Genomic DNA, 12956 nt, shown 5'->3' with positions numbered 1-12956 from the left:
TCAGGATGGACTGGTTGGATCTCCTTGTAGTCCAAGGGACTCTCAAGAGTTTTCTCCAACACCACAGTTCAAAAGCATCAATTCTTTGGTGCTCAGCTTTCTTTATAGTCCAATTCTCACATCCATACATGACTGCTGGAAAAACCATAGCCTCGACTAGACAGACATTTGTTGGTAAAGTAATGTCTCTGCTTTTTAATATGCTGTCTAGGTTGGTCATAATTTTTCTTCCAAGGAGCAAGCATCTTTTAATTTCATGGCTGCAGTCACCATCTGCAGTGATTTTGGAGCCCAAAAAAATTAAGTCTGTCACTGTTTCCACTGTTTGCCCATCTATTTGCCATGAAGTGATGGGACCAAATGCCATGATCTTAGTCTTCTGAATGTTGAGCTTTAAGCCAACTTTTTCACTCTCCTCTTTCACTTTCATCAAGAGGCTCTTTAGTTCTTCTTCACTTTCTGCCATAAGGGTGGTGTCATCTGCATACCTGAGGTTATTGATATTTCTCCCTGCAATCTTGATTCCAGCTGTGCTTCCTCCAGCCCAGCATTTCTCATGATGTACTCTGCATATAAGTTAAATAAGCAGGATGACAATATACAGCCTTGATGATGTACTCCTTTTCCTATTTGGAACCACTCATCATTAGAGAAATGAAAATCAAAACTCAATGAGATATCACTTCACACTGGTCAGAATGGCCATCATCAAAAAGTCTACAAACAATAAATGTGAACACATGTGGATCCATGGCTGATTCATGTCAATGTATGGCAAAAACCACTACAATATTGTAAAGTAATTAGCTTTCAACTAATAAAAATAAATGAAAAAAAAATTAAAAGAAAACAATAAATGCTGGAGAGGGTGTAAAGAAAAGGGAATGCTCTTGCACTGCTGGTGGGACTGTAAATTGATACAGCCACTATGGAAGATGGTATGGAGATTCCTTAAAAAACTGGGAATAAAACCACCATATGACCCAGCAATCCCACTCCTAGGCATATACCCTGAGGAAACAAAAATTGAAAAAGACACATGTCCCATTGTTCATTTCAGCACTATTTACAATAGCTAGTACATGGAAGCAACCTAGATGTCCATTGACAGATGAATGGATAAAGAAGTTGTGGTACACATACTCAATGGAATATTAGCCATTAAAAGTAATGCTTTGAGACAGTTCTAATGAGGCAAATGAACCTAGAACCTATTATACAGAGTGAAATAAGTCAGAAAAAGAAAGATAAATATATTCTAATGCATATATATGGAATCTAGAGAAATGGTATGAAGAATTTATTTAAGGGCAGCAATGGAGAAACAGACATAGAGAACAGACTTATGGACATAGGGAGGGGAGGAAAGGGTGAGATGTATTTGGAAAGAGTAACATGGAAACTTGTATTACCATATGTAAATTACATAGCCAATGGGAATTTGCTGTATGGCTCAAGAAACTCAAACAGGGGCTCTGTATCAACCTAGCTAGAGGGGTGGGACGGGGAGGCAGATGGGAGGGAGGTTCAAAAGGGAGGGGTTATATGTATACCTATGGCTGATTCATGTTGAAGTTTGACAGAAAACAACAAAATTCTGTAAAGCAATTATCCTTCAATAAAAAAATTAATTAATTAAAAAAAACAGACTTCTGGTTGCCTAGGAGAAGTGGGGGGGTGAGGGTTGGATTGGGAGTTTGGGACTAGCAGATGCAAATGATTACACAGAGAATGGATAAACAACAAAGTCCTATTGTATAGCACAGAGACCAATACTCAATATCCTACAATAAATCATAATTGTTATATGCATAGAGAGATACTCAGCTCAATAGCAACTAAAAAATATTAAGTTAAAACAGCAAAGAGATGGCATTGCACACCTGATAGATGACCAAATATTAGCTAACAATTATTTATGAAAGAGAAACCTACAAGGATTATAGTGAAAGTTACATCATCTCCACTGCATGACTACTTGATCAAATTATACCTACATATACACTATGATCCAGATATATTCAGTCAGTTCAGTCAGTTCAGTTGCTCAGTCGTGTCAGACTCTTTGCGACCCCATGAACTGCAGCACACCAAGCCTCCCTGTCCATCACCAACTCCTGGAGTTTACTCAAACTCATGTCCATCGAGTTGGTGATGCCATCCAGCCATCTCATCCTCTGTTGTCCCCTTCTTCTCCTGCCCCCAATCCCTCCCAGCACCACGGTCTTTTCCAATGAGTCAACTCTTCGCATAAGGTGGCCAAAGTATTGGAGTTTCAGCTTCAGCATTCATCTGGGTATAATTCTCTAAAATATTATCATATAAATTCTTGAGGAAACATGTATTAAATGTTTATTGTATACAATCCTGTCCAACTTTCAATGTTCCACACTCTTGGCCTGAACTTTCTCGGCTTCCTTTTTGCCCTCCCTGCCTCTTCCTCACCTCCTCCAACAACCATAGCATCCAGGGACTGGGCTGAGCAGGCAGCAGAATTTTCCAAGAAATAACTTCTCCAAGATGTCCAATCTGGTGAACGACTCATGATGAAAGCCACAGGCTGACGTGCTAATTCAGACATGGATTGGCAAAATCCAACCACTCCAAAGCCTAAAAACAAGTGCTCGAGCCTGGTGCACTGGGAAGACCCAGAGGGATCAGGTGGAGAGGGAGGTGGGAGGGGGGATCGGGATGGGGAATACATGTAAATCCATGGCTGATTCATGTCAATGTATGACAAAGACCACTACAATATTGTAAAGTAATTAGCCTCCAACTAATAAAAATAAATGGAAAAAAAAAAAAGCCTAAAAACAAGTGAGAAAAATTTCTGCCACCCAGGAGAAGAAAAAGCACCACACTCTAGCAAAACCACTGCTAAGTTATCCACTAGCACCATAAGAACTCAGGAGGAGTCAGCTGAAATAATTTTGATTCTCCCCTCCTAACTTCACTGCTGGGCCAATGGAGACAACATTGATGAGTGGAGATCGACCACACTTGGTCCACCAGATTCTGTATGTGAAAGTGATATGTTCTTTCTGGATATCACATTTTCATCTTATTGTCCACACCAAAGATTTCTTTTTAAATTTTTTTATTTTATATTGGAATCTAAGTTGGCTAAAATCTTGTGCTAGTTTCAAGTGTATAGCAAAGTGATTCAGTTATACATATACATGTATCTCTTCTTTTTCAAACTCTTTTCCCATTTAGGTTATTATGATTATGGAGTATTGAGTAGAGTTCTCGTGCTACACAGTAGGTCACTGTGGGTTATCTATTTTAAATATAGCAATGTGTGGCTTCCCTGGTGGCTCAGTGGTAAAGAATCTGCCTGCCAATGCAAGAGACTCGTGATTGATCCCTGATCCAGGAGGATCCCAAGTGCCTTGGAGCAAATAAGCCCGTATGCCAGAATTACTGAGCCTGTGCTCTAGAGTCCAGGAGCCACAACTACTGAATCCACATGACACAACTACTGAAGTCAGCGTACCCTAGAGCCTGTGCTCCTCCACAAAAGAAGCCACTGCAACGAGAAGCCCATGCACCACAAGAAAGTAAGCCCATGCACTACTACAGAGTAGCCTCTGCTCTCTGCAATTAGAGAACACAGCAATGAAGATGCAACACAGTCAAAAATAAATTTTAAAAAAAATTTTAAATATAAAACTATGTTCTGCACCAGAACCTATAAGAGCAACATCCACAGTCCAGGAATCATCCGTCTGGACATCCTTAAAGACAGAGTAGCTTTGACAACTTCAAAGGTTTTGCTCTCAGTTTGTTCTCTTTTGACTGACTGCAACCCTGTGGATCCTCTGCTCAGATGGACAGACATTCAGTATTTGATCAACAGAGCAGAAAATGACAGGGTAACTGGTAAGTGGACCAAGAAACATATAACATAAATCACATAATTTGTGTGCAATGTTAAGGAACTGAAGGCATCTTATCAGGATGCTGCAGATCTTCAGAGTCTCTGCTTACAAACTCTGTGGACATCTTACACTGATTCTACTCTCTGCTTTGTCCTTTGAAGACTGGGAGACTCCCCCAAAACATAAATGCTACCTAGAACAGAATTTTGTAGCTATAGACACTTATGTTTAAAATGCCTACTTGCAAGTTCTGTTTCTTTCCTCTGTAAAAACATATTTTTATATACTAAAAACACTGGTCCTTAAGTCTATAAAATATTAGAGTGCATTTTAGCTTAATTCCTTATTTTCATGAAGTTATAAAAGAATGGAATCAAGATTGCTGGGAGAAATATCAATAACCTCAGATATGTAGATGACACCACACTTATGGCAGAAAGCGAAGAAGAACTAAGGAGCCTCTTGATGAAAGTGAAAGAGGAGAGTGAAAAAGTTGGCTTAAAACACAACATTCAGAAAACTAAGATCATGGCATTTAGTTCCATCACTTCATGGCAAATAGATGGGGAAACAGTAGAAATAGTGACAAACTTTATTTTGGGGGACTCCAAAATCACTGCAGATGGTGACTGCAGCTATGAAATTAAAAGATGCTTGCTCCTTGGAAGAAAAGTTATGACCAACCTAGACAGCATATTAAAAAGCAGAGACATTACTTTGCCAACAAAGCTCCTTCTAGTCAAAGATATGGTTTTTCCAGTAGTCATGTATAGATGTGAGTTGAACTGGAAAGAAAGCTGAGCACCAAAGAATTGATGCTTTTGAACTGTAAACAAAGAATTTGTGCTTTTGGAGAAGACTCTTGAGAGTCCTTTGGACTGCAAGGAGATCCAACCAGTCCATCCTAAAGGAAATCAGTACTGAATATTCACTGGAAAGACATGTTGAAGCTGAAGCTCCAATACTTTAGCCACCTGATGTGAAGAACTGACTCACTGGAAAAAAACCCTGATGCTGGGAAAGATTGAAGGCGGGAGAAGAAGGGGAAGACAGAGGATGAGATGGTTGGATGGCATCACCAACTCAATGGACATGAATTTGAGTCAAGTCCAGGAGTTGGTGATGGACAAGGAAACCTGGCATGCTACAGTCCATGGGGTCGGAAAGAGTCAGACACAACTGAGTGACTGGACTGAACTGAACTGATAAAAGACTAGGAATTATGTAATTTGTATTAAAATGCAGATATATTTCTGAGTATGCAGTTTAAGCTTTTGCAAAATAAAAAAGTTCTACTTTTTGCTTTTGTCAGTTCATAATAAGATTTCCTATTACCATTTGTATCTCAGAGAACACCTAACGTATACCTCAAACATAACAGACACGCTTCTGAAGGCACTAAAAAATTGTTTTCTGCAACCTTATTTTTGGTGGTGGGAAATTGGAGATAAATTGGAGTTAGTTAGGCAATCTGTTTTAGAAAGATAAAGGCTAAGCTGTTACAGAAGAGATCCCAAAATAAAATGAATCAAACAAAATAAAAGATTATTTTCTCTTAAGTCCAGAGATGTATTACAGAGTCCAGAGTGAAAAACCCAAGTTCCATTGATATTGTTGCTTTGTTAGTTCCTAGGTATTTATTCAATCAACCATCATTCAGTCAGTATCCCTGGCAAAGACTGATAATTTCTCATCAATACTTATCCTTCCCTTCTACCTTTGAATATGTCCATGTTTTAGACACTTGACTATTCATGTAATATAGAGACCACATTTTTCAGTCCCATGTGGTCAAAGGTGCATAACAGTAAATGAGTTGATAAATGAGGAAGCTGGATAATGGATACACTATTCTTCTTACTCAGCATATTAAAAACAGAGACATCGATTTCTGACAAAGGTCTGTACGGTCAAGGCTAGGGTTTTTCCAGTAGTCACGTACAGTTGTGAGAGTTGCACCATAAAGAAGACTGAACACTGAAGAACTGATGCTTTCAAACTGTGGTGCTAGAAAAGACTCTTGAGAGACCCTTGGACATTAAGATCAAACCAGTAAAACCTAAAGGAAATCAACCCTGAATATTCATTGGAAGGACTAACGGTGAAGCTGAAGCTTCAATACTTTGATTACCTGATGCGAAGAGCCAACTCATTGGAAGAGATCTTGATGCTGGGAAAGACTGAAAACAAAAGGAGAAGGATGAAATGGTTAGATGGCATTGCCAACACAATGGACATGAATCTGAGCAAACTCCAGGAGATAGTGAAAGACAGGTGAGCCGGGCATGCCGCAATCAATGGAGTTGCAAAGAGCTGAACACGACTTAGTGACTGAACAACGACAATCCTTAAATTTTTTGATAATAAAAAGTTTGTATGACAGTTAAACTTTTTAAGCTTTTTTACCTTTATAAAATTGAAGTTAGATGATTTTAAATGTTCTGTTAATTTCTGCTATACATCAAAAGATTCTGGAATACATACATATATACATTCTTTTTTTATATTCTTTTCCATTATGGTTTCTGACAAGATATTGAAATACTTCTCTCTGTTATACAGTTGGACCTTGTTGTTTATCCATTTTACATATACTAGTTTACATCTGCTAACCCAAAACTTTTTACAGCTTTTAATCTATTTGGATTTTTGTGAATTGCAATAAATTAAAGACTCAATTTTGGATAACATAATAAATTTGTATTTTCTCCTGTTATCATGAAAATATCTTTAATATAGTTTTTCACTTTTAAAATACTTAAAGTACCTTTTCCATATTGTATCTTTTATCATTGCACACTCAGAGGCTTCAGTCATGTCCAACTCTTTGTGACCCTATGGACTATAGCCTGCCAGACTCCTCTATCTATGGGATTCTCCAGGCAAGAATACTGGAATGGGTTGCCATACCTCCCTCCAGGGGATCTTCCTGACCCAGTGATCCAACCCACATCTCTTGGGTCTCCTGCACTGGCAAGCAGATTCTTTACTACTAACGCTACCTGGGAAGCCCAGTTTTTATCATTATATTTCTATAATCATAAATATTATTTACAATTTAACAAAAAGAGGACTTCCCTGGTGGCCCAGTGGATGTGAATCTGCCAATGCAGGGGACACGGGTTCAATCCCTTGTCAGATAAGACACCACATGCTTCAGGGCACCTAAGCCCACGCACCACAACTTCTGAGCTCTTCAATCTAGAGCCCACAAGATGCAACTACGGAGCCCACGTGCACCTCCTGAAACCGGCAAGCTCTAGGACCCGTGAGCCACAACTAATGAAACCGTGTGCTGCAACTACTGAAGCCTGTGTGCCTATAGCCTATGCTCTGCAAGAGAAACCACCACAAGAAGAAGCAATACTGCAACCAAAGAGTAGACCCGACTATCCACAACCAGAGAAAGTGTGCGCATAGCAACGAAAATTCAATGCAACCAAAAATACCAAAGTAGTTTCCTGAGACATACATCAAATTCCCATTGGCTCTCAACTTTACATACGGCAATGTAAGCTCCACAGGGGCTCTGTATCAACCTAGATGGGTGGGATGAGGGTGGGGGGGAGACGGGAGGGAGGTTCAAAAGGGAGGGGATACATGTATACCTGTGGCTGAGTCATGTTGAGGTTTGACAGAAAACAACAAAATTCTGCAAAGCAATTATCCTTCAACTAAAAATAAATTTTAAAAAAATATTAAACGAATAAATAAATATTTTTTTCAGTTAAGAAAAACAGAAGAAAAGGAAGGAGGGAAGAGAAGAAGGAAGGAATTCCAAGATTTAGAACTAAGAAATCTTAGAACTCTATATTTTTATCTTGAGAAATTCTTGGCCACCCAAAGGTACCTCTTAGATGATGCAACTCACTGAAACAAGAATAACACAGGGAAGAAATAGTTGGCCCAGGAACTCATTTAGATCAGAGCAGACCTCCTACCTAAGAGCCTCTCCAGGGACCATCAACACTCTCCAAGGTCTAGAGCTGAGATCAAGTCCCTCTAGTCATTGTTAATTTGGAGGCAAAGTCAAGAAATCTTCCTGTTGGACAGAATGACTATAGGGATATTTCCTTGCTCAGAAGCACCACCTCTGCATCTTCTAAAGGAAGGACAAAGTTCAGGGAAGCCCAGGAAGCCTTAACCATATTTGTGGCTTTTGCTCCAGTTGTTGGAAAGGATGCCATTCAGGTAGCCTCCACTAAGAGCATCTCTTGTTGGCCTAGAGAACACAGGTGAAGACAAATATTATTCTCATTCAACTCCATCTTCTCCTAAAACTATCCATTCTGAGAACTTGTGAGTGTAAAAGCTGTAAATAGCGATCAGATTCTTATTTATCATCCTCCTGAATTACCCTTCAAGGGGAGAGAGGTAAACACTTTTATCTTCCTTTGTTCTAGACTAAACCCTCTCATTGTTGTTCCACACGTTCTAGGTTGTCTTTTATCTCTCCTCTTTTTCCTTTACGATCTCTGTGATGCACAGAAGGTGCTCCAAATTTGACTTGATTTTATCCAAATCCTCTGGTAAAAACTCAGAGAATAGCACAGTCTTCATGGACTCTCATGTTAAGTCCTGAGAGTACAGTGCAAACATTGGATATTATAACTTCACAGAAATCCCTTGGAGTTACAGATGTGTACAGCCATTGCCTCCAATTTGAGGGCTTCCTCCTATCTGGTTTCTGTGAAACCAGCAACTCTGGTGCCACTTCCACTTGTGTAGACACAGAAGGGGAAAAGGTTTCCACTTAGTATCAGAGATACCCAAGGGAGACTGTTCCCCAATCTTCAGAATTTCTCAGCTAGAACAGACTTTAGAAATCATCTAGTTTTCTTGATTTGTTTTTCGGTAAGAAACTCAAATGAATTATTCATGAACTTATAGTGACAGAGGTAGGTCTTGTACCATGATCAGCTGTCACAATACCTCTGCCAATCATACAAACATGCATCATGGACTATAAGCCAGATGGCCGGCCGACATGTTCATTGCTTACTCACTATGCCAGTGAGCCTTCCTGTGGTTTGAACTCCATTCTTTTTGGAACTGGAAACAGTACTTCTCAGTGCACTGGTGGCTATTTCCAACTCCCTTTGTTTCCTTCTCCAGTCTCAATAATCTCTTTTTGCTCTCCTTCCTCTCTAAGTTTGATTCTCTACACTCTTCCTTCCCACCTTCTCCACCTTAGCCAATAGATTATTGCCCTGAGCTGGAAAGGGTTGATGAGGTCTGACATGGCAAAGTTGCCTCTGCTACACAGTCTGTCCTAGATCAGCCCTGAAACTTTATTCCTGACACTACTTCCCCAGCCATTCTTTGAGACTCATAGCACACTAGAACATTCTTTTCTGTTCTTGTCCCCCTGAAGGAAAAGTCGAATGCTCCATGGAAGTTGGGAACACAACAAGAGTCACTGTGTTTGTTCTCCAAGGACTATCCAACAACCCTCACATCCAGATAGTACTATTTGTAATATTCCTGGTGATTTACCTACTGACCCTCACAGGGAACCTGCTGATGCTGCTGGTGATCAGGACTGATTCCCACCTCCACACCCCCGTGTACTTCTTCCTCAGTCACCTCTCCTTCCTGGATGCTTTCTATGCTTCAGTCATTGTGCCTAAGTTGCTGAACAACCTGCTTTCCAAGTGGAAGACTATATCCTTCCTTGAATGTTTCACCCAGATTGCCTTGGTCATATTTTCTGGGGCCACTGAAGCTTGCCTCCTTTCAGTCATGGCCTATGACCGGTACCAGGCTGTGTGCCACCCACTGCTGTATGTGGTAACTATGAACAAGAAGGTGTGTGCTGGCCTGGTGGGAGCCTCCTGGGCCATAGGAATGGGGACTGGTCTACTTAACACCATTCTCCTAGCTCAGCAGGATTTCTGTGGCCCCAGCCTCATCTGCAGTTTTGCCTGTGAGCTTCCCCCAGTGCTCCTGTTGGCCTGTTCTGACCCCTATATTAGCATTACCTCTATCCTGACCACCATGGTGGTCCTGGGCCTTGGTTCTCTTGTCCTATTGGTGGGTTCTTACACCTGTATTATCCTGACAGCCGTGGGGATCAACTCTGCCACAGGTTGGAACAAGATCTTCTCTACCTGTTCATCTCATTTTCTTGTGGTCACCATTTTTTATGGTTCAGGAATTTTCAGGTATGTCATTACTATACCTTTGACTGTAAAAGTAGGATATTTTTCACACTAAGTAAACTTGCTCTGTAGACAGAGCATTGCAGAGTAGCAGGAAAAGAATTGTACTAGAATCAATAGGCCTAGATTCTAGTTCTGGCTCTGTTGTTGGCCTGATGTATGAATTATTTTAAAAAATCTATTTTCTTCCTGAGGCCTCAACTGTCTACTCTGAAAAATAAGTTAATACAAGAAGTCAAGATTTTCTTACTTTCGTTAACCTATGATTTTCAGAGTCATCAAAAGAAAATCACAGGGCCTCTGGTAGACATTTATTCAGTGCTAGACAAGAAAATAAAATAAAATACATCATCCTTGACACAGATGCCATTTCTCCTTCTTACTGGAAGTTCATGTCTCCAGATTATTTCTGGTTTATTTATTAGGCATCTACTATACAACAGCTGCTTTACATAATCAAGCCCAATTTTAATATGTATCACAACACAGGAGAAATATTACTAATGTCAACTTCTGATAAGAATCCTGAATTTCAGGAGTAACCAAGTACCTTACAAAAGTTGTCAGAACCAGCTAAGAATGGAACCTAAATATAAACCAAGTCTCCCTGACTTGAAACCGCAAGTTCTTTTCTACCATGTTTCTCTCAAACATAAACAGCTCTAGTTGATGTGTCCTTGCTTCCTAGGAAACAGTAACTAATGGCCTGTGCTCTCTACTAGTGAAATGTAGATGGATTTGCACAAATTGCTCTATACTTTTCTCACTTGTTCATTACTTGGTAAGAAGTGTGGCATGGGAAAAAATAAAGAAAAGTCTAGGAGAGCTCATCTGAGCCTAAGGACAAATCTCTGCAGCTCTCTTATCTCAGTTTCCTCATTTGCCACAAGGGGGTACAAGATTTCTCCTACCTACTTCACAGATATGCTAGGAAGGATAATTTAAAAATTAAAAAAATGTGGAGAAGGAAATGGCAACCCACTCCAGTATTCTTGCCTGGAAAAGTCCATGGATGGAGGAGTCTGGCGGGCTGAAGTCCATGGGATTACATGACTGAGCATGTGTGCACGAGGGTGGAAGGAAATGGGTTGGTAGCAATAAAGTGGTAGAACTAAAAAAAATAAAATAAAATAAATAAAAATTAAAAAATGACAGTAAAATGAATACCTTTTTAAAACAAGCACTGCAAACCCAAAAAGAACATTCCAAAGATAATGGCACAATTGCAAAAAAAAAAAAAAATTAATGCTTCTTTGGGAAATACTCTCAGTAACACTTAACAAGTTACATTCAAACTTTTAATCTTACTCTTTTGGATTCATATCTCAAGCTAAACACAAAATTTTTATGTTTCACTTTATTTACAAAGCTTAGCTTGTTTTCTAAGCCAAAGACAAACATACTAAAAAGGACAAAATTTGATTCCACTACACATTATAAAAATAATGTGCTGTGATTCTGAGGTAACTCCCCATAAAGGTTTGGGAAAAATGACAACATTATTGGAGTAGCACATATTTTGTAAGGAATAATCATCATAAGATGGGAACAAACAGTTGTGTATATAAGAAAAAGAAGAGGAAAAATCCTCATATTGTCATCATAATTATTAAGGAAAAGTACTTTGAAAAGTGAAGTATTACAGAAATGCATGAAATTATCTTTTGTTCTAATCTGTAGCACTTGATATGCTACAGAACTTCCTTTTTCCTTGAGGCAGTTCCTATGATGTTTTGTATAATTCATCTATGGAGGTGTTTAAAGGCAGAAATGACAGACTTCTCACTGATAATACAGTCATTTCTAGATGCTTCTATCAGTGATAGCTGACTCAGCCCTGAGCACCCTCTTTGTAGAGTCTGGGATGGGATGAACCGTGGCTGCCAACATCATTGTGCCCACTATCCTGAGTTCATTTTTGTCCTTTGTGCAATTCTTTTCAAGGTACATGACTCCACCTTCCGGCTCAGCCCTGGAGCAAGTGCTATCCTTGCAGTACAGTGTGGTGACCCCACTACTGAACCCCCTTATCTACAGTTTGAAGAACCAGGAGGTGAAGGCAGCTCTAAGGAGGATGCTGGCCAGGAAGCTCAGGCTTACCTTCTAAGCCAGCCTCTACTGCCTCCTCATAATAAGAGGAAAAGTCATGGGACTTTTTTCATGTTTTTCAGCATGAGAAACAGAAGCCTCAGTTCCTCTGACCCCAGTGCCTTCCCAGTCAAGCAAGATGGGAAAACCTCCACAGAACTAATGGCAGCCATCCACAGAGGACCCAGTCACCACACAAGAAAATCTTCTCAATAAACATCTGGATGATCATCAAAAAACAGAACCACTATATATCCAGCAATTCCACTTTTGGGAATATAGCCAAAGGAAATGAAAATGCTAACTCAAAAAAATATCTGCACCCCCATGTTCATGGCAGCATTATTTACAATACCCAGCACATGGAAAGAAACTAGGTTTCCTTAATGGATGAATGCATAAAGAGGCATGGGTAAAGTAATGGAATTTTACTCAATCATAAAAAAAAGAAGAAACTCTACCATTTGTGACAACATGGATGGACTGTGAAGGCATTATTATGCTCAGTGAAATAAATCAGACAAAGACAAATAAATACAATATGATCTCACTTACATGCAGAACCTAGGGAAAAACCGAACTCATAGAAAAAGAGATCAGACATGTAGTTACCCAGAAGTGGATGGCAGGAGGGAAGTAAAGTAATTAAAAGGTACAAATTTTCAGGGTAAGATAAGTACTAGGTGTAATGTACAATATGAAGATTGTAGTTAATACCATTGTATGATGTATAGGAAATCTAGTGAGTAAATCCTAAGAATTCTCATCACAATTAGAAAAGTTTTTACTTTCTTTTTCCTTCTGCTTTCCTTTATATCATTATGAG

The 12956-nt window shown here is 39.5% G+C and overlaps 1 protein-coding gene across 1 annotated transcript; it reads left to right on the top strand.

The window, feature by feature from the left end:
* Positions 1–9272: 9272 nt before the first annotated feature.
* LOC133043023 (olfactory receptor 8S1-like) lies at positions 9273–12149 on the top strand. The gene is made up of 2 exons (XM_061123920.1): positions 9273–10045; positions 11987–12149. The coding sequence occupies exons 1-2, from the start codon at positions 9273–9275 to the stop codon at positions 12147–12149; spliced, it is 936 nt and encodes a 311-aa protein (XP_060979903.1).
* The last annotated feature ends 807 nt before the right edge of the window (positions 12150–12956 follow it).

Source organism: Dama dama, chromosome 3 (assembly GCF_033118175.1).
Source record: "Dama dama isolate Ldn47 chromosome 3, ASM3311817v1, whole genome shotgun sequence".
Classification (NCBI taxonomy): domain Eukaryota; kingdom Metazoa; phylum Chordata; class Mammalia; order Artiodactyla; family Cervidae; genus Dama; species Dama dama.
The sequence above is the reverse complement of the archived record's forward strand: the minus strand, read 5'-3'. Positions and strand labels throughout refer to the sequence as shown.